Source organism: Peromyscus leucopus, chromosome 15 (assembly GCF_004664715.2).
Source record: "Peromyscus leucopus breed LL Stock chromosome 15, UCI_PerLeu_2.1, whole genome shotgun sequence".
NCBI lineage: Eukaryota > Metazoa > Chordata > Mammalia > Rodentia > Cricetidae > Peromyscus > Peromyscus leucopus.
The window spans coordinates 2,858,234-2,881,405 of record NC_051076.1 but is presented as its reverse complement, the minus strand read 5'-3'; the positions used below and the strand labels follow the sequence as shown (position 1 = coordinate 2,881,405).

Sequence of the window (23,172 nt, the reverse complement as noted above, 5' to 3'; positions counted from 1 at the left end):
ACAGACTTGCCTTTACGCCAATCTTATAAAGGAATTTTCTGAAGGGAGGGTCCCCCTTCCCAAATGATTATAGCTTCTGTCATATTGACATAAAACTAACCAGGACAGCATAACAACTAGTGCTGTCATCGTGCAGCATCTCGTTTGGGAGACCATAGTTTTGAGATTTCATAGGTGCAATCTTCCCTGTCATACATAGAATATACTATCTTGAAGCAGATGTCCCGTTCTGGTCCTCTGACTCTCACAATATCTGTAGCCCCTCTTCTGTGATATTCCCTGAGCCTCAGGTGTAAGAGTTGTATTGTAGATGTATCAGTTGAGATTGGGTACCCCACAATCAGTTGCTCTACATTTTGACCAGCTATGGATTTCTATAACAGGGATTAAGTTCCTCCATACATTTCATTTCATACCTGATGTATACATAATAAAATCCCACTAGAAAATGGAATTTTAGCAGGGCCTAAATGCTCCCTATCCAAAGGCTTATAACTGAGAAAACTCAATTTAAGAACAAACACATAGGGAACAGAATTAAAAACAGTATAGTATACTCATAGCCATTGTCAATCTCCAAGTAGAGACAATTATCTACTTAAATTCGAGTAAAGACAAAGAAGGAACTTAAAATATACTAAAGAGAAAGGAAGTCAGGCATTTTTATCCTGAAGACCAAAGTACTGTGTATCTTATAACATAATACCACCAGAAGAAAATGTGGAAAAACAAATGCCTCCTGTTAAACATAGTGTATTGACACTATAGCCAGACTAAAGAAAGTAACTTCAGAGAGACTGAAGGGGAGGTGAAGAGAGGTAAGAGAGTTACAAAGAAACAAAATACAACATTTAAACCTATATTTTAAGTCTCAAAGAGCATAACTTACAAACAGAAATGCAGGGGACAAGTTTCAGTATCACTAACAATGCTACATAATAGTAAAGTGAGAAAGAGGATTAACTGGATACTGTTGTGGAATATTCCTTTACACTGTGTGAAGGGGTCTCACTGTGATTGGTCTAATGAAAAGCCAAATGGCTAATAGCTAAGCATGAGGTGTAGGTGGTATGGACAGAGAGAGAGCTAGGGGAAGAAAAAAGGCAGAGTCACCAGCCAGGTGCTAAGCAGGATGGGCATAATGGGCAGAGGTAATGAGCACATGGAAGAATGTAGATTTAAAAATGTGGGTTAATTTAAGTTATAAGAGCTAGTTAGAAACAAGCCTAAGCTAAGGCAGAGCTTTCATAGTTAATAATAAGTCTCCGTGTCATTTTTTGTGAGCTGGTGGCCCAAAAAGAAAAGTCTGTCTATAGGAGGCAAACAATTAACACATCAAATCTCAGTGTTATGTAAATGGAAGTGGAAGCAGGATGTTCACCATCTGCCCCACTATAGCAAGTTTACAGCAGTCTGAGGCAGCTTGCCTGAAATATAAGCAAGTAAAAATAGGTGTGTATATACAGCTCAGTAGTAGAGTGCTTGCCTAGGCTGTGGGAAATCCTGGGTTCAGTTCTCAGTATAATTGGGGTTTTGGGCAAAAGTAGGAACAATAAAGAGATACTTAAGTCACAGACATCCCAGGAAAAATATTCATTTAAAAAACACAAAATGGGTACATTTGGGAATTTTTAAACTGTGAAAACAAAATTAAGACTAATGTATCAGAATTGAGCTGCACCAGTCATCTTCTCTGTAGAACAAGAGGCCTGCACAGCAAGAGGTAGAAAAAATTTGAAAGAAAATACAAACAAATGTTCATAATAATTTTCTGTTGATTGACTTTGTTCAGAGAAGCCGATAGGAAAGCACATTCATAAAACTGCTTCTTCCTAGGGAAGAAAAAAGCATCTTAAAAATACTCTGCACTAAAAAATACTCTGCACATAAAACTTTAGAACTAAATATGTGGGTGTGCGGGTGCTAGAGACATAGTTCCTTAAAAACCTGAAGTATGGTGGTACACCTGGACAGCTTCTGAGGACTGACATAAAAAGCTTCTGGCCTTTGTATGCACAGGTGCATAGGCACGTACATATACATGCACTCCTGTGTACACAGGAACATGCATGTGCACACACATATATACACACATCCCCAAAATCAACTAAAATGGGGGTTCTGAATCCAAAGAATTTTAGAACCTGAGTTTAGATGGATTTGGTATTGGGCACTATTGTCCAGGAAAACAAATGGGACTGACCTTCGCATATCACTTTAGCTCCAGTTTGGTACAGGGACATGATAAAGAATGACCTACACTCAGAATGAACTCTTACAGTGGCTTATAACCATAAAACAATGTTTAGGAGTCTGTTCTAGGACTTCATTTATAATGATGGCTAAATCAGTTACATGCCGAAACACTGTTCAAACTATCAAGACAGGGTCTTCCCATGTAGCCCTGACTGGCCAGGAACCTTGCTATATAAATCTGTGTCAGTTCTCCTACCTTTTCCAACCCAGTGCTAAGATTACATGATTGTGCTACTCTATACCCTTTTTGTTATTGGAAAATATTTATCTGCCTCATATTATTACTCATTTCCAGCCCGTGCTCTTTTCTTGTCTTTGCTTATAAAAAAATGGTATTTCACTAAACACACAGTCTTCTTTGTCTATGGATTCAACCAACCATAAATCAAGGATATTTAGGGAAAATTACAGATCTATACAACACAGGTATGACTTCCCCTTGTTATTTTTCCATAAATAATATACTACAACAACTGTTCCAATGACATTCACTTGTACTAGGCATTCTTAGTATTCTAGAGGTAATAGGATATGGAAGGACTTAGAAGTGACATCTTATGTCACCTTATGTGACAGGATGTGAGCATCCACGGAGTTTGTTAGCCACAATTGGCCTTGGAATCAGTTCTCTATGAAAACATTAATGGTACTGCAGAAAGACAAGATGTAAAAGGTGGCCATCTTTCTGGGTTTTAGATTCTAGAGATGGTATTGTGCCCTTCAAATAGTTTTCCCAATGATTATATTTTAGATGTATGACTTTTAAAGATTTCCTAAAACCTAATGTATTTAATAACTATAAATATAATATGACATCACATTAACTAAAAATACACACAAAATTATCAGTGAGAATTGAGACTGTGGGTGATATTATTTTTTCTAATTATATATTAATTCTCTGATATAAAAAGACTGACTTCATTAAAAGAAAAATATCAGAAGCTTGAATCATCCAATAATTGATTTACACATGTTAGAAGAAGTAAGTAATGAGGAAGACAAGGCTAGGCAGGCTCTTCAGGCAAGACAAACATGAGAACTAGCTCTCCCCTTCATTGCTACTTAGAGAGTTCTCTCTTTAGTTACAAAACACACCAATCACTAAATTTGAAGATTTTAAACTTGTCTCTGAAAGATCTTGCCCTTTCAGGTTTTCTTTAAATTTTATTTTCCAGGATCCCACTAACGTTAAGTTTCTAAAAGGCTCATACTCCCCCAGTGTGGTCAGTTCTGTCACTCTAATACTTTAAATAGATTTGATTGCAAGTCTTGGGAGACTTCTTTGTTCCAAAGTATTTAAAGATGCTCGTGTTAAATGTTTTTGTTTTTGGTTTTCCCTGGACTCTGGTTCTATTTTAGACTTCTCAGCCCATGCAACTTTTGGTTTTAGAACTCTCCTACATTTAAGAAAAATTTGATGAATTCATAACAAATGGTGTACACAAACTTTTATAGGTTCTTACTCAGTTCCATCTTCAAGCTTTGCCATTTGAAATGCAACATAATAAATGACACTTCACATGCTTCATGCTATTAGAACTGCTATAGGCATCTGCAGACCACTATACAGGAATGCAGTCCAAAACAGTAAAGGAGATACTTAAGCAATACTTAAGGAGAAAGTTTTGAAACACAGTATATCAGTAGTTGTCATTTATCATTAAACATAATCTGTTCCTATTATACTACCCCCACCCACAAGGCCTTCCTTTGGGCCTTTGTCTCATACCTCTAAAGGAAATGGAGGAAATAAAAAGGGAAGAAAAAAGTCATCAAGACCTACCTCTACACATGGAAAGGTAGTTTTCACACTGATTTTCTTCTGTAATTTCATGTTCCTGGGGATAATATAGTGGAGTATTCTGGTCTGAAAATGGATTACCAAAACCCAAAACTGTTTGGCTTTTGTTTCTCATGTGTTGGCTTGCTTTGTAATGGGGCCTCATTTTGTAAGTCAGACTGACTTTGAACTTAGGCCCCCTGGCCTCAGCCTTCCAAGTAGCAATGACTGTCCTGTGACAGAACACCAGCTCAAACGTTCTTAATTCTACCATTTTTTTCAGAGGAGGAGTAGAGAAAAGAAATGATATATGTTGGAGAGAAGAATCAGTTTCAGGAGGCCCTTCTTCAGAAATTTTGGAAAGAAATGACATGGTAACTGACCATGAATGCTAAGTACAAAAGCATTAGCCAGAAAACCAGGAATACAAAAGCTAAAATAGTACCTAACCTAAGACTGCTTCTTGAACAGTATCTCATCATTTGCTACATTCGAATAAACCATTAGAGACTTTGAAAAGATATTATTTTGGAAACATCTTAGTTATTAAGTATCAATTTCCATGCTTATCTTCTTTGGCTAAGGGAAACACTCAGAATTTGGTGAGAGCCCAGAGCTCATAGAATTCTTCCTGCCAGAACAAACAGTTCTCTTCCTTTTGTCTCCAAATCTGAATGACCTCTTAATCTAGGCCATCACTACTCTCCTCTCACGGTTCACTCTCATGAAAACATCTGTCCCTCCTGCCATTGCATTTGGCTTCCTTCTATATTTGCCATGCTCACGAACAAAACGAAAACTTCCAATTCTTGAAGGAAGACATTCAAAATTGAAGCTCTGTTTCTAAATTAAAACTGTCTAAAAAGGTTGCTTTCTGATGGTCACTATGGAGATTTTATTGTCAAGATTTCCCATTAATATTCTTTAATCACATCTTAGTTCAGGCTAAATTTTTAAAGGCTGGGAACGTGGCTCAGTGGGCAAATGCACTTGCTGTGCAAGCATGATGACCTGAGTTCAAATCCCCAGAACTCATGAAAAGCTGGATCCATAGTGTGAATCCCAGGGCTCCTAGAGGGAGATGAGAGGCAGAGACAGGAGAATCCCTGGAAACTTCTGGGTCAACTAACCTTGTGTACACAGCAGAGAAGTAACAGAGACTCTGAAAGTTGAAGGCAACTGACCTCTGGCCTTCAAATCCATGCACACAGGTACACGTGCACTCATAGTATCCAGTTACAAACATCATTGCACAAACACACACATATGCAACATAGTACAAATACATACAAAAAGCTCCATAAATATGTCAGCTGACAAATAAGTATACCTTAATACATCATTATTTAATATTGCAAAAAAGAATTCATAATTTTCAAAGCAAAACAAGGAGAATGATAATATTATAGAAATTACCTCATCTGATCCTTTCTTTTCTCCTGATTTGGAAGATGATCCAGTATTCTTTTCATTAACATGCTAAAAATAAAAATTAAAAATATAAAACAATTGCATCTTTAATTCAGAAAGGTTATCTGTACAAACAACAACAAACAAATAAGCACCCCTTTCATGTTGCCCTAGAGAATATTGGGAATTCTCCATTAGCTGGAGCCTCTTAAAATCAAAGGATCATACAGATATTCGTTTAGGAGCCAGGAAATCAGTCTATAATTAACCATGTGCAAAGCTGATGGTAATGCCACTTCGGCATTTAATCCCCTATAAAGTACCTCATGGACTTGTAAAGCACAAATTGCTGGTAGGGGAGACGTCTGGCTCATCGTTGAGATGAGATCTTTTAAGGACCATGTTGTGTGTAAAGCCATACTTAAGCAACAGTTCAGCATGGGCACAAGAAAATAGTATATGATAAGGACAAAGGTCTACAACAACCTTCTAGATCACACATCAGCTCTGAATTTGACGGAAGCCATAAGCCTAAGCGACCCTTGACACACATGCTGCCATATTTGGGTTTCTCTCCTCTTTTCTTAGATCTAGGCCTTGCTTAAGTCTCCATAGCACCAGAACCTCTTCTCACAGATACCAGAACCTTTTCTCAGATATCAGGTGAATGAGCTGTAGTTAAGCAATTAGGCAGTTAGACAAGGGTAGATAGATAACCTTCAGAGCAACATTTCCTGCTGGCCAAACAGCCCATAATTAAGTCCCTTCCTTCTTGAAACCCCCATAATTAAGTCCCTGCCTGCTCGCAACCCCCTTTGCCTACCTATATATGCCTTGAGAGAAAAATAAAATTTTGGAGCTTGATCAGACGTCCTGTCTTGCTCTCATTCTTTGTGTCTCTTGTCCCTCTCATTCGCCAGCCCTCCCTTTAGGTCCCTGTTGAGGACCCTGCTGGCCAGGGCATGAATTCTCTCGGAGTTCTTCCATTGAATATTTACCAACATGAAATGATAAAATGTGAAGGAAAGACCATGCATGTAAATGTTCCTATTTATGCTTTTAAATTTTAATTACATCCATAAGTAGAATAATCATTATTTTCCTACACAATAAAGATAGATATAAGTATTTTTTATGAGGAACATAGAGCTTCAAAAAGTTCAAATACTCATTTGTTTTGACAATAAGGTAAAATAAGTCAATATATTCACTCTCCTCTATTGGTTATCTTTTTAAGAAAAAAACTATTTGCATGTTCCTTGGAAGAGGAAACAAAGTATTATTTAATTTCTTTCATACTGTGAGAAGTGCTAGATACTGGAAAAAATAAGACAAGGGAGTCAAATGTGAGAAAAATGACAGTTCTCTCTTGCTTTCAATCCTGATCATCCTTATTGAAACCAAATTATAGGAGCTAGAGATGGCTCCATGGTTAAGAGCACAGGCTACTCTTCCAGAGTACCTGGGTTTGGATTCCAGTATCCTCATGGTAGCTTACAACCATCTGTAACTCCAGTTCCAGGGCAAAGCCCTCTTCTGTCCTCCATGGGCACCAGGCTTGCACATGATGCATAGACATACAAGCTAAACACTTATACACTTAAAACAATACAATAAAAAATAACCCAAATTTAAAAGGAATATTGTACTTTCTATGACAGAATCATAACATGGATATGTAGACAGAAATTATAAGAAGAGTAATAATAATTATTTGTATTATCCACAATTAATTTTGTGCCTTCTTATATGATATTGAAAAATGAGCTGTGTGGTTTTATGAATGAGAAATTAAGCATATTAAGAAATCTGGTGTTTTGGGGACACATAACTAGTAAATGTGAAACAGTCACAAGGCAAGTTTTTACTTCAAGTCTGTTGTTTCCCACTTTACCATGCTAGATGAAATTGGGTGATAGCAACCTTAGCCATATCAACAGATATATTAAAAGGAAAATGAAATGGCCACGATATAAGAACTCACTCGTGTCAAGAATACTTCCCGCAAACTTTATCCCCTATAGAAGCACTTGCAGAGATAAGTGAATAACTGAAATGAGCCATATTGAAACAATTTGATGAAAAGAATTCCCTGCAGGGTTTATTATTGCTATGTGGATATGCTATCTAGATCTAAAAGTGAGAGCTATCAGCAATGAGTAATTGATGAATCTTGAAAAAAATCAAAAACAAAATAAAGCAAACAAACAACAGGACCTAAGAGCCTGTGCATAACCCAAGTGTGACAATGTGGACTCACTGGAGCCTAAGGTGGAGGGGTCCCTTGATCCCAGAAACTTGAAACCAGCCTAGGCAACATGTTGAGACTGGGTCTCAATAAACAAACAGGTAAGTAAATAATAAGCAGTTCCACAAGGCCACATGTACACTAGAACTATATATATACCAAGTTATAATTGGTGAACACAGAAACAACACTAAGGGCTAGAGACTAATGTCCTCAAATCAGGAAGTCGTCAGTTTGAGGTTAGCTCTGTAGGATATTCTTGCATAAGCTCCTTAAACAGGAGCTGGATGCTGTATTTGTAATGGACTATATAAAAATAATCCAGCCACCTCAGATGATTACAAACAGCCAGCTAGATGATTAGCTAGAGGCCTCCTAAGAGATCAAAACCCAAATAAGGCAAATCCAGTAATTTCTTTATCTGTGTTCAGCCTGTGAAAGCATCCATCACTCCTGCTGCTGAAACCCAGCTCTCTCGATGTTTAGGTTTTAAAGTTGCCCTATTCATGAACTGTATCATGGCTCAGAAAAACTCACTTAAATTTATTTTGTCTGAACTCTTTCACATCTCTAAAAGAGCCATTCAGTTTGAAGATAGTATTCGATAGGGTCAAATCTACAAAACCACTCAATCTGTCTCCTCACAGATTCAGTAACTTCAGAACCAGGACAGCACATTCACTCATCTGTAACCATATAGCCTTTTCAGTAAAGTAACAATACCCAGGGTTTCATTGGTTGTTCACAGCTTTGAGTGTTTTGTTTTGTTGCCAGTATGACATTCCATTCTACAAGTGGGACAGTCTAAGTTGCTCTTCCCAGTACAAATCTTCCCTCTCCACAGGACCTCACTCTGCTTCTTGTTCATGGGGCAAATGTGAGCCATAGTCACTAGCCACCAGCAAGCATGCTGAGAGCCATTTCCCCACTGAGGACAGCAACATGGATGATTTAAACACATTCTAAAAAAGGTTTCATTTGGGTGCTTTATGATTTCTACCACAGTCCCAGACATTTAGCTTCTTCTATAGAGACACTAAAATTCTCCAAGGTTTGTAGATTCCAAACATTATTTCCAGAGAGTTATATGCGTTTTAAAATGCTGAGTTACAATTTCAACTTTAAATATACTATAAGCACTGGTATTTTTAATATCAATAAATTTACATTTTTAATAGAATAGAAAGGTTTTTATTAACAATAATTGACACAAATAAAAATCACTTATGATCAAGCTCCAACATTTTTTACAGCTTCCTGAATAAAATTTTTTCAGTTAATTCTTTAATCAAGCATTTTATTAAAGTTTTTCAACCATACATAAAAGTTTTAAGACTAATATTCTGTTTTCCTGTATTTCCACCACTTAGATTCAGAAGCTAATTAATGTTATTACTGTATGTCTTAGTTGGGGTTACTATTGCTGTGATGAAACACCATGAACAAAGCAACTTGGGGAGGAAAAAGGTTATTCAGCTTACACTTCCATATCACTGTTTATCATCAAAGGAAGTCAGGATAGGGCAGCAACATGGAGGCAAGAGCTAATGCAGAGGTCACGGTGGGGGTGCTGCTTACTGGTTTGTTCCTCATGGCTTGATTAACTTACTTTCTTATAGAACCTAGGACCATCAGCCTAGAGATGGCACCACTCTAAGAAAATGTCTTATAGGCTTGATACAGCAGGATTCTATGGAGGTATTTTCTTAATGAAGTTCCCTCCTCTCAGATGACACAAAATCACTCAGTAGACTGTATTATGCTATATTTGCACAAACATGTGCACAGGATTATGATGTATACCTTTATTTGAAAGTAAACTGCAAAACTCTTGAAATTTAACACTGAACATTTCAAACACTGAGCATTTCCTTAAGTTTAGCACAGTTCCCAGTATAAATCCAATGCCATTACTATGCTAAGAACATTAACAAGAACTTCCTAATCATGTTCAATTTTCAGTACACAGAAACTTTATAATCATTGCCTGCTGTAGAATAATCCTCTCATACACTGTAAAGATTTGTCACTCGAACTGCTTTAAAAAATGCTAATTTGCCAGTATCCAGACAGGAAGTATATGTGAGTTGGCCAAACTAAGGATGATGGGAAGGACAAGGGCAGAATCAGAGATATGCCAGCCAGTTGCCCAGCAAGCAGGATGTGTAAAAAAAAAAAAAAAAAAAAAAAAAAAATGAGGTAACAAGCCATGAGCCACGTGACAAAGCAAAAATAGAAATATGGATTAATTTAAGTGTAATAGTTAGATAATAACAAGCCTGAGCTATTATTGGCCAAGCATTTATAAATATTAAGTCTCTGTGGTAATTTGGAAGCAGCTGCCAGGATGGGGAGTGGGCAGTCTAAATAGGAAATGCCCATTTATAATTGCCCTCACAGCTTCTTGGACTTATTCTATAAGCAGTATATATATTCCTCTAAACATCAAATCAGTTAAATGTTTTCACTGAAATTCAAGTATTCACTGGGAATAACTGACCACAAGTCACTCAATTCAGATGGTGAATAAAATATGTAGGGGTGATATTTGATCTATCTAAGAAACCTGCAGTAAATCTTTCTAAAAGGTAACAAAGAAAAATTAGTTTACCACAACTACATGTGGCTGGTAGGATGACAACAGAGGAAAGAGAAGCATGGGCCAGAGAAGGAGCAACAGATTCCAAAAGAGAATGGACTATACTATTAGTGGATTCTACATGAGGGGAAAGAAACTAGTGTCAGTGCTAGGCATTCTGCATGTGTTCCCCTTTGCTCTCCATAAAGACGCTAGGGACCACACAGTGTTTCCTCATCTGTGGATAAAGAGAGTTGATGCTCTGCTTTGCCAAGACACTTAATGATTACCATCTGGTAAATGCCTGGGCCATATAGAATCAGGTACAATCTAGATAGGATTTTGTGATTTACATCAAGTCTTTATGGTAATCTAGCATTCTAACATAAAAACAAAACAGCAGAGCAAAACATATTCTGATTCTAAAACCAATCTGTTATAAAGAATTAATCAACACTTAATAAATGTGGACTAGAAGAAAAGCCAAAGCCAGAAAAGAACAAGACAGAAAACCATGCAGGGTTAAGACAGATGGAGGTGGCCAGTGCTACAGGAGTTTAGTGGCAGGTGTGTGTTTGGGAGGGGTGGAAGTTAAAGAGCTTTTCTCTCTTACATCAAGAAGGAATAATTTTCCAAATTCTTTCTACCCCAGACACTGGCAGATATTTGGCAAGGATAGTTGTCCTGTGTCCTCATTCTAAGACATAACATTTTATGCTTGAAATAGTTCCCCACAGCAAAGTCATAAACCTATGAGGAAGTTAGGAGTCACAAGGATTGCAGCAGGAGCTCTTACCCTGCTAGGGACTTCTGCTTTGCAGCATCTGGGGACCTTCCTTAGTGTTATCTAGACACACACAGGTACACACACAAACAAGGGGTGCATGCCACACAAAGTGGGATACAAACAAACATCTGCCTACAGCTGAAGACAGAGAATCAGCAATTCCAGGAGTATAAGAAGTGCTTAAGGCTAGTGTGCTTCTGAAACTAAGGATTAAAAAGGAAATATAAAGTTTCTTTTAGGAGAAAATAGAAATAACCTATAAGAATGGCTGCATCAATCTGAAAATACGCTTTAAAATATTGATCTTGTACTTTAATGAGTAAACTACATGGTTAATGTGTGATGTCTAAACAAAGTTGATCGAAAATGTTACTTGAAAACTGTACTTCAGCATGGAGATAGGTCACTCAGATATACACAGTCATGTCCAGAGACACAACAGCAAAATTGTGAAGCAAGGACAAGATTTACTTAAGGAGCCCTGGATCTCCCCAGCACATGCAGCTCAGCTCTGTCAGTCCTGTCACAAACTCCAGGAAGGTTTGTCCCGGCACCCTCCAGAGGACAGAAATCACCCAATTAGGTTAGCAAGGCTTCCATCCTGCCCAGTATGCTATAAGCACTGAAGGAGCTTTGGAAGACAGTTGTGCCAGAGTGTAGGATATTAGATTGTGTCTGTGTAGGTTAGGGAGTGGATAAATTTTTCTAAAATTCCTTTGCTGTTTCTACTATGCATCCAGGATGAGGGACAATTGGTTTTGAATGGAGTCTTGTACACACCATAAAAGAACTCCTGCTTTTCAGAACACCAACTGAGCTGGTACCATGGGGAGTTTCCCAGGGTCAAGCAGGCTGGGTATCACCTGGGGAAACTGATTGCTCAACAATGAAGCTCAGTGTCCTATTTTTACACTGGCATTTCCGGTCCAATTCCAAGCCTTTGTAGGGAAGGACTAGATCTTCCTATCTTCACAACAGCCTATCTCTCAGTAAAGCAAACAAACTGCTACTTGATTGTCACTTGCTCACTGAAGACTTCCTAAATGCACACACTGCTTTTCTAACCAGATGGAGATTATATTCTCTCTTTTTCTGGACATAGAGTAAGACTATGAGTAACAGTGCTTGTTTAAATGCATTTATTTCCATAAACCTCTGAAAATACCTGGAGAAGTATGTTTGGTCTTTTTAGGTAACTAAACTAGATGAAGTAGGAAGACTAAAATTAAAGGGCCATGTGCAAATTGGTATTTTCCAAAAGAAAAATAAAATAAATAACACCAACAAACCCTTAGAGATCCATGCGTGCATGTGGTCTGCTAATTACAATGAGATTATTTGCCAAGCAAAGAACTGAGATGTAAAGCTGCATTTGCTTCAAAACAGGGGTAGTCCTGGGCTATGGACCTGGAGGTGGATTCCTTCCACCACACTTTGGTTGGTATCACCAGAGATCTAGGCTGGCTACTTGTCAGAATGGAAAATCTCAAACTGGGTTTGGCCAATGAGAGGTAAGTAGTGTCTGGGTGAGAACCTAGAGCCGTGGTTCTTTACTTGTGGGATGCAACCTTTATAGGAGTCAAATGACCCTTTCACAGGGGTCGCCTAAGACAATCAGAAAACACAGGTATTTACATTATGACTCCTAATAGTAGTAAAAATACAGTTATAAAGTAACAATGAAAATAATTTTATAGTTGGGGAGTCACCACAACATGAGGAACTTTATTAAAGGGTAGCAGCATTAGGAAGGTTGAGAACCACTGACCTAGAGTGATGTGAATGTGTGCATCCGCCCTTAATTTCTCTCTGATTTCAGGGCCTATCCAGGATATAGTGTCTGCAGCAGGCCAAAAAAATTGTCATTTAGGCTTCTACAAGGTGATCTTGAAGCTCCTTTAGTCTCTCTTACCTATGACTATTGTAGCTTTTCCTAACTTCTAAAGTCTGGTTAATTTACCTTTCTCTGCTGGCTTTCCAATCTTATCTGTTGCCTGGGTAGCCTACTCCCTATCTTAAATTCCCCTAGACTTAAATGCTCAGAATCACTGCTATCTCTTAGCTGATGTGATAAACTGATAGAATAGAAACCTGAAGGCTATGTGATCTTAATTTAACCTTTAAGTTTCTCCTCATTTAATAGAGAATGGTACTATCCCAATAACTAGTATATTTTCAGTGTTAAAGTGTACCTGGCCCAATGTCTGGTTCTTTTTTTTTTTTTTTTTTTTTTTTTTTTTGTCCCGGCTAATAATATCTTTTTTTTTTTTTTTTTTTTGGTTTTTCGAGACAGGGTTTCTCTGTGTAGCTTTGTGCCTTTCCTGGAACTCGATTTGTAGACCAGGCTGGCCTCGAACTCACAGAGATCCGCCTGCCTCTGCCTCCCGAGTGCTGGGATTAAAGGCCTGCACCACCACCGCCCGGCTTCTAATAATACCTTTTATTAAGAGTTATTGAAAAAGATGCTACTGTAGAAAGAACGAGATTTTAGAATTTTCTAAGCTCATGTTTCTTGCTGCACTGGGAACACAGAGGGAACATAGTCAACAACAATAAAGAATAGAAGTAGGCCTAAAAGACAAAGCTGGTCTTAAAAAATACAAAGTGATGCCATAGCTCTTTTCCTCTTTACATCAGTGTGATTGTGTGAAACAAATATGAGAACTAAGTATAGATATGAAAGTTTCATTTTCTAAGTCAAGAAACACAAGGTAAGAAGGATTTAGTGTTTTACTATCCCTAAAGTATGAGGAGCCCTAGTTGCCATGGTGAGTGTTTGGTGCTCCAGCACATCACAGTGCATGAGATTGTCTCACACCAGATCAAACCAGAGAAAATTAACTGCATGTAGAATAAAAAATCCATTCTTTTCAAAAGCCTACAACTTGGCTATGCATGGAACACTTAAAGTAGCAATTTACATGCATTAAAATACTTTGTGTGGGAGCAGGATCTGGTGATAAATCAAGATAGAATGTTGACTATTAATGATGCCAGCTGATTTGTGACAGTTCATTATAACCTTTTTCTTCTGTTCATATGTAAAAGTTTTACTAAGAAAAAGTTTAGAAAACTGTAGGTGACTCTTATCTCAAGAGTGTTTTCCCCATAGTGTCCCCCAAAGGCAAAATCCTAGCTATTTTAAAACTAAAAATGTCAAAACTCACAGAAAAGACAACTGTGAGGGATAGAGTTTATTAACCATAAAAAAGAAAAAGAAAAAAAAAGTGAGTGTCCATTACAAGCTAATGTTGTGGGAACAAAATAAAAAATATCAGAGAACGTGGACCAGTGAGACGGCTCAGTGGGTAAAGGCATTTGCCACCAAGCCTGGCAACTGACTTTGATACCTAGAAGCTGCACAGCAGGTAGGAGAGATCTGGCTCCGCAGGCTGTCCTCTAAACTTCCACACGCACACTATGGCATACGGACACCCACCCCCTTGCACGCCCGCATGCAGGCACGCACGCATGCACGCAGGCCTTCCTTCTCCTGAATTAATTGGCTCTCCATCTGAAATGGTAACTTATCCAACCAAATTTCTTCACTGGATGGAAGAGTTTTGGCAGTTTTTCTTAACTAGTAAAGTCTGATAGATGTTTTTCAAAGATATGGTAGTCATAAAACTTTTTTAGTAAGTTTTCATAAAAAGAAAGTGAAACAACTTGAGGAACAGAACTTCACTGTCATGCTAATAAGATTTTATATCTTAAAAATACCCTAAAGTGGGGAAAATGAAGGTCTGACTGATACACCCTGCAAGTCCTGAAATAGCCTGCTTGCAACTAATTACCCTCTTGTCCACCTTGGACTCGAAAATGACCACCCTCTGTTTCCACCCCAGAGAGCCACACCACTTTTTAAAAAGCACTTGCATAAAACTTTCTGGGAAGTTTCAAAACAGATTAAATAACAATATCATCATATGTTACTTAGTTTTAAAGGCTTTTATGCAATGGAAAATGATCCACTCAGGGATTGTCAGCCAAAAAAAGTGACATTTAACCTCTTCACTCTTTCTACCTTAAATACTATCCTCCTTGTGCAGACCTTATAATTTTGTCGTGTTTTTTTTTTTTTTTTTCCTAAAATTCATTGCATCAAAGTTGTCTGTATTGCCATGGGAAGTTTGCAACACTTCGCCCAGCCTGGCTGAAATGATGGAGCCTTCCAAATGACTGGGCTCCTTGATTATGCTCTCACTGTGGCTATGAATCTAATTAAACCAAGAAACACCTTTAATTATCACAGGATAATAGAATCAACTTATGACTCAAGAATCTGATTACTGCTGTAACCCAAATTTACTCTTAAGTCTGATAATCAGGATGCTCATCAGATATTCTGTAAGTGTAGTTTTTAATATTTTATGAAGTAACTTTTTTACTATAATCAGAAAATTCTTCAGACTGTGATGATATTCAATGTGAAAGTATAGAACATTATGTTTCTTTGGCTGGCTTTACAGGTAGCATCTTCTTAAATGAACATATCTTTACATTACACTAATTTTATTCTGCCTCAAGTTAGATTATTCACATTATTCTTAGCATTTAAAGAATCCTACTAAAGATATTATAAGATTTGCTAGTATTCTGAGATGGATGTGTACACAGCCACCCATTGGTATTATTTGGAAACTGACTTCAGGAACCAAATCCTGCAGATGCTCAAATGGCTTATGTAAAATGACATGTTTACATCTAACTTATGCATGGCCTCCCATGTGTGCTTTATGCAAACAGTTTTATACTATTATTTTGCTTGATGAATAATAACAAAAATTAGTGCATGCTCAGTAAAGACACAATTTTTAAAATTATTTTTGATTGGTAGCTGAAAATGTTGATAAAAGGGTGGTCCAATTGCCAATCTTTATTCATAGGCACATAAACAAATAAACAAAACTATATATACACTGCACGTATGAAAACATGTATACATATTTTATATATAAATAGAATATATATAACATATGCATGTATATGTATCTATATGTTTAAAGTTGGTTCTGCGAACCATTCAAGAGAAATTTATGGACAGGCTTTGCATGCCCTAAAGTTGCACTTTATATATGTATATTGTTGAAAGAAAGTACTACATGACTTCAATTTAATTCTCAAAATGATCTGTGATCACTTATAAATGATTTTTTTTCTAAAGTTTAGGAACTGCCCCCCTGGAGCTTTCCCGTCTGATGCTAAACCACTAGTCACAATCGCAAGTATGATTGGAAGGGACTGTGGTATAAAACACACAGCACATCCAGATTTTGAATAATTAACACAAAAAGGAGGTGAACAATCATAATTGTTAGCACATGGTTACATGCCAAAAGATTACCTGGGATGGGTTAACAAAAAACGTTACTAGCATTAATTTGACCTCTTTAAATATTTTTGTTAATGTGGCTGTTAAATGCTTAAAGCCCGTGTGTGGCTCACTGCACGTTTCTCCTAGAGTAAAGTTAGAGCCTGATCACAGGCATGCTGAAATAGTCTAGAAAGTTGTCACCACGCTGAAGTTAAACTTCAGCAATAGTTATAGTTAATAGTTCCCAATAGTTAATAGCAATAGTTCCCAAACTGGCTTCTAATGAGTATTTTAGCAGAAATCTCAAGGTGGCTAGCATGGTGCAGTCGGCATTAAAAGGAAAGATTTAAGCTATCTTCATCTAAGGAGTCTGGCACGATTTCCTTTAGACACTGCTGAGCTTGGACAGAGAAGTCTGATATTAGTTGAACACCTGCCATCCATATTTGCAGATAATTTAAAGGGTGCATTTTGATAAGACTCCTGGGACAGTCATGACTCAAAGAAAACTTCTGCTCTTAGAACACATCAATAAAACTATACATTTCAACAACACAAAAAAGTGTTAAAGCATCACTGAAAACACATATGGGCATGTCTGGTGAATCTAGTCCTTATGTTTATCTTGGCTACTTTACAGATATGGAAACACATTTTAAAAGACTGACTTACTGAAAGTATTGCCATTTGAATCAAGAAGAGAACTCTACAGTGCACTTGAAGCTAGCACACCAGGGTGATCAATGAACACTCACAGCATATGTAACCATTTTCTAATTTTAATACAAAGTTTCTAGATGCAAAGATTGTTTGGTTACTATATCTTTACTTTTTTAATGCCACATGCTGAAAGGAAGGTGGACCTAAGTTTTTGAAATTCTTGCCATAAATCAACTTAGGACTCTCAAAGTGTTTGCGAAGTCTTGTTTGTTTGTCTGTTTTTAATGTCAATGCTAAAACCATGCTTCCTGGTTTCAAAACATACATGTGCCAGCTTGACTGGGTATCACACCTAATTGGTAGGACAGGCGTTCAGTGCACTAACCAAATAGAACACGTTTGTCCTCTTGCGAAGTAATACAGAGTAGTGAGATATCTCATTCTCTCTCTCCCATCCCAGCCCGTTGTTCACTTCTCTCATTCCTTTCAAGAGTATCATTGATCACAGTTGCTCCCTGATGTTTTCTTCTTTTCCATTCCCCGCCCTCCGCTTTTGAGTTTGAAACTGCACGTTCAGCATTCTTTTCTTTTTAAGTTTTAGCTTTATTTAGCAGTTGAAAAACTAGATCTGGGCTCCAGTGGCTCTTGTCTATGTATCTACATATGTGTTCCAGAGGGCAGAGTTAAGGTTTACTTTCCATTCAACTTGGGAGCGCGAGCTGAGCTTGGTGCACCTCGCCCCCTAGACTCCACAGCCCAGAGCGCATCCGCATACCACAAAAGGGTGAGCCTCTGTCTCCTGCCCCAGCCTAACCAGAAGGTCTGCAAGGAGGTTGTACCCGAGCACCACTCCGGCCCCTTCAAACTTCTCACAGTATTTCCTCTACCACCCAGAGGGGCGAAATAAATACACTCCCTTCCCAGTCCTGCCCAGGTTTGGTCGCTTCTATTTACCGTCTTGTACCACCAGCTTGCGAATGCCATGGCGACAACTCCCTGACTTGCTCCGAGACGCACGGATGGGGATCCTTCGAGGACGCGGAGTGAGATGCCGGTGGGCCTAGGCTGACTCTGCCTGGCTGGGACCTGGCTGGCACCCTGCTGGGCGTCTCACAGCTGCCAGGTGGGCGGACACAAGGGGGCGGGCGCTACGACCCGCCCACCGCTAGCGCGGCCCCGCCCCATCCGATTTGGCCCCAGGCTAGTTAGGGAGGAGGTGTTGGTTCCTCAGGCTGCCACTCCCTACATGAGGTTTAGGGGCGACACTCAGAGGACAGGCTCCCTGTCCAGTGACACGAGCCCACTCATTCTGGAGGTCCCGAGTGAGCTTTACTCCCCCTCCACTCCCATGCACACTGCCTGTCTCACTAGCCCTCTTTGCTCCACGAGCCCCTCCACCCCGCTAATGTCACTACCCAATTTGGAGAGCCTCGGGCCACCTGCTTTCCTGCAGGCAATGAGCCCTAATCGCTTCCCCGACCCTGGAAGTTGCCAAGCCGGGAGAGGTTGGGCAACGCCCCAGGACGGCGGCCGGGCACTCCTGGTGCAGGGTCCCTTCGTCTCTTGCCCCGGGGCTCAGACAGGAGAGCTACTCACCTCCTGGGTGTGGCGGGCTGCCGCGCCGCGCCGGGGCCTGGGAGAGGCGGCAGGCTTCGGGCCGGGCTGGGACATTGTGGCGAAGCCGCTGCGGGCTCAGCCTCCGGGTAGGAGCAGCGAAACTGTATAGGAGGCCCGGTCAGACCTCCGGGCCGGAGGGGCAGGACGGTGCAGTGAGGCAGCTTTTCCGACCCAGCCCTGAGCCCGCGCCCCGCTCCCCCTTGCCCGGCTGGGCCCTCCCCTTCCTGCCCGCAGTTCACAGCAGCAGGCCAAACTTGTCGGCGGCCCAGAGCGGTAACTTAACACCCTCCGCTCCGGGTTCGTACCCAGAGACCCTCCCTGGACAGGCCCCAGAACTGCAGGGTTCTCCGTGGATGAAAAACAGGGGGAGCCGAGCCGTAGGTTGCAGTTCCCGGGTTGACTTGTCCAGACCAATCTAGTGATTGTGAAACAGGAGAGCTGGACTGGGGCGTGGCCTAGACCTTTTTTCCTAAGAATTTGGAGAATTAGACACCTTTTCTTCCATCTGTCATTAACTCAAATCAGGCCTAAGTTTGAACTGTAGATAAGAAAGCGGATCTTAAAAACAAATTCGTCTCTGAGTTCGAGCATGCATTTGGATACTTGTGTGTTTTTCTGTCCTTTTCTTTTCTTTTTTGGTGTGTGTGGGGGGAGGGGGCGATTCTGAAAGTTTACTAATGTTTAACAAGCAGGAGCCTGCTTGCTCTGATCCAAACCAGCAGTAAGCACAGATTTTAAACACTTATATCCTTTTCTGGAGACTGGGTTTTGTTTCTGAGGTTGGATTGCTTTTGTCTTGGGCTCATCTTAGGCGGCACTTCCTGGTTTGGGGCTGGACATGAAATTTAGCAATCCCTTTGAGTGCTCATCAAGAGTCTGCCAGCATGCAGCTGCTGTTGGCTGATGATGCTGGTCACAGAAAAGCCTGTGCCACCGCAATATCACCGTCCTTTCCGGTCTTGAGTCAAAATGCTGGAGTACTGTACTTTAGACCGAGAGAGAAGCCAGATTAGGCATGCTATAAGGAGCTTGGCAGAATCAACATACGTTAAAGACAACAAGGCTAGTTCTCAGGCTTTGCTTGACTCAGAATTCACATTAGTCGAATGTTGCTGCTCAGCACATTATTGCCATGAATAAAAATTAAACTCAAGGAAGCTGAAGTATTTCACTTTGTAGTTAAGAGTTAATGAGACCATGAAAGGAAGGTATCTGCATGTGGGGAACTTAGAGATCCCCTGTATAGATAGAGATGGAATTTCCTACAACAATGTTTGGGCATATTGTAACTATCCTTTAAAAAAATACACCATCAGTTTCCTGCTACAAGGAGGTATCAGGGACCTGTGCTAAAGGTTTTTATAGTACCATAAGAGAAACACACACACACACACACACACACACACACACACACAAAACAGTTGTGTCCCCACACACACACACACACACAGGACAGGGCCAAAGGCAGCCAAAGGCATGGTGGGGGGTAGGGGAGGGGAGGGCTGTAGGATCCTGAGAAGGGGCTTCTTGCTTTAATGGAGGAGAGACTGCTGGTCAACCATGGAGAAAGACTGCTCTGACCTGTTCCTTTATCATATGCTTGATCCCAGTGTGTTGAGATACTCTCCAGGCTATTTTTACATTTTACATCCTTTTTCATCCCCTGCTTCTACTCTGGTTCAGAATTTACCACTTTTCATTGGGAAATTCTTAAAAGGAGAAAAGGAAAAAAAATGAATGTGGAGCTGAGAGGGCACTTTAGGGGCAGAAAGAAACTGGTAGACCATTAGATTCCAGAGGCCAAGGCAAGAGTGAATTCTCAAAGAGTAGGTTGCCCCACATTATGGGTTATATAAACATAAAAGATATAACCCTAAGGTTGAATCAGATGAGGAAGGAACAGTGCTGTTATCTCAGACAGTAGGTAAAATTGAGAATTCTAAGTACTTTTGAGTTACCCATAGTAGAAGTCCCTTTCCACTTCAGGAAGTGTTTATTTATATACCAATTCCTATCCCTGGAAAAGAATCACTGCAAAAAAAAAAAAAAAAAACAAACAAACAAAAAAAAAAAAAACCCAGATGATGTACAGCGTCCTCCAGTTTCCCTGGGTTTTCCAATTATTTTTTCCCACTTCCTTTTAGCCAAGTTTTCTTTGTTCAATTGTTATTGTTTCCTAAAAGAAGAGAAAGAGTCTTAACAAATAGGCAGACTGATTAATAGGTACAATTCTCACAGCTTCTCCTCCCTCCTCTACCCCATGTAACATGCATGTGTCTAGATAGGAGCTTCATGCTTCTGATTGTTAAATTCCCCAAAAGTATGGTTTTACTGGTTTAAAAAAAAATCTATGCATAAAGGAGGGGAAAGTATGCCTTTCTTGGAGAACTATGGGAGGCCATAGGAGCCTTGGGGTGCTCTCAGGTCATCTACTTAAAGCATGCACACAAACACAGATGGAATGAGTAGAGGGAAATGAACTGATATGGAAGAGCAAAGGAAGATGAAAGAAAGAATAATGGCAAAAAGCAGTTTTTGATTGGCACTGTCACCAAGCAAGAACTTGAGTCATACAGTACCTATAGCTGTGTCCTTAGGAGTTTATTACTCATGAGTTCTGCTCTGCTTTCCTCCAGATAAAAAACAAAACAAAATATCCGCAAATGACTTTCACATGCTTTTTTTCTTATTTCTGTGAACCAAAAAAGACTGTTTGAATCTTCTCAGGAGTGCTCTTAGAAGGGACACTTGAGGAAGGGGAGGCAGAGGGAGGCAAAGGGAGAGGTTGAGCTAGGAGACAGGTTCAATAGATGTCTCAGGTAACATTACAGGATGTTATCGTGGGATGGCCATTTAGAGTTGTCTGGGATTAAGTCTGGAGAACAGGAGCTAACCCTTGAATATACCTGGATCAACCAACCACTAACTATTATTATTGGCAAAGAGATAGCAACTACCAAATTAGGCTACCAGATAAGGTCTGTCTCATAGAAGTGTTCCTGGGACCTAGGGCAAGGTCTCTGTTGCTGCTGGAGGACATAAGGATGCTTTGTCGCATCTATTACACTCTTCAGTGCTCTGCAACACCATAAAGCTTAGCAAGGGAAGTTGAGGAGGGAATACACTTTGCAGAAGCATGTTGTCAGACTGCCTCATCATGAAGTATTGTGACTGAAGACATGCCTTAACCTTTGGAAGAAACCCTTCATGCTCCCAAATGTCTATGTACTTCACTTTACCCCAGACTCAATTGTAGCTAAATTGGAGCAATGAGGACAGATCACTGAATTAAAAGAGAAAGTAATGGAGTTAATTCCAAGGTAACGAATAAAAGAGCAATAAGAATTCTCCACATTTTCTCCATCTTCGGCTGTAAGCCTCAAGTTAAAATGTGTTAAAGGTAAAAATGGGATGGGCCCGTGGAAACAAGCTGCCTTGGGGAGCCACTGGGAATGCAACAGACATGAGAAAGAAGTACTTTTTTGGCTATTGAAGACTCAGGGAGGCTGGTTATTATTCTGTAACCTGCCTTAAACTACTAAAAGGAATATATTCTTATTTTTTCTTTGTATATAGAAATTTTAATCTGTGCCTGGGCTTTGAAACTCAGTACAACAACCAGAACATTTTCCTCTAATGTATAAACTTCTATGTATAATTAATTTTTGCAATTAGCATGGCTCTTCTTTCTACTTTTCTTTTACTTGTTGATAATTTTACACATTCATCAGCATACCATGATCATATCCACCCAAATCCTCCTCTCCTCTTTATATCCCTCCTTTCTCTAAACTCAGAGTCCTATTAATGCTCTCTGCTTGAATATTGACTAAGCTTCTTGACTTGACCATGTGGAGACAACCATAGCTACAGTGCAAGAGTGTAAATAGCATGTAATAGCCATGTCATGTCCAGAGGACAGAATTTCACAGCACTCATCATTCTCCAGCTCTTACATTCTTCCTGTCCCTTATTCTGAGATATCCCCTGAGTCTTAGGGTAGGGTCAGGAATTGACATAGATGTCTCATTTAGGGCTGTGCACTCAAAGATCCCTTATTCTTCATATTTTGACCAATATGATTAGGAAGTTTCTATGGTTAAGGCTGAAAGCAACACCAATCCATGAGTATAATCATAAAAATCTAGAAGTTTGGTGTCATGACCATTTATCAGAAAAAAAAAATGGCAGTAAATCACCCCTAAGGTCTGTAACCACCCATGCTGGCTAGTTTTATATCAACTTGCCATGAGCTAGATACATTAATGAGCAGTGAAGATGAACTGAGAAAATGCTCACACCAAATTGGCCAATGGGCAAGCCTGTCATGCATTTTCTTAATTAGTGATTGATGTAGGAGGGCCCAGCTCCCTATGGGATTATGGTCCTGGATGCTATAAACGGAAGGTTGAACAAGGCATAAGGGGCAAGCCAGTAAGCAGCACTCCTCCATGGCTCTGCATCAGTCCTTTCCTTTAAGTTCCTTCCCTGGCTTCCCTCTGTGATGAACTAATAAGTT

At 39.6% G+C, this 23,172-nt stretch overlaps 1 protein-coding gene across 7 annotated transcripts in view; it reads right to left on the bottom strand.

Annotated features, from left to right (window-relative positions):
* Window positions 1–19,066, bottom strand: part of Cast (calpastatin) — a 101,336-nt gene extending 82,270 nt beyond the window's left edge. For 4 of the 7 annotated variants that reach the window (XM_028894009.2, XM_028894012.2, XM_028894014.2 and 1 more), the window contains exons 1-2: window positions 18,633–19,065; window positions 5,456–5,518 (exon numbers count right to left, since the gene is read on the bottom strand). In XM_028894009.2, coding sequence (XP_028749842.1) covers window positions 5,456–5,518; window positions 18,633–18,707 — 138 coding nt within the window. In that variant the 5' untranslated portion in view covers window positions 18,708–19,065. Of the gene's footprint in view, window positions 1–5,455; window positions 5,519–17,990; window positions 18,159–18,632 lie in introns of those variants that run through there. The other 3 variants (XM_028894011.2, XM_028894015.2, XM_037211097.1) reach the window with 2 other exon arrangements.
* Between the last annotated feature and the right edge of the window lie 4,106 nt (window positions 19,067–23,172).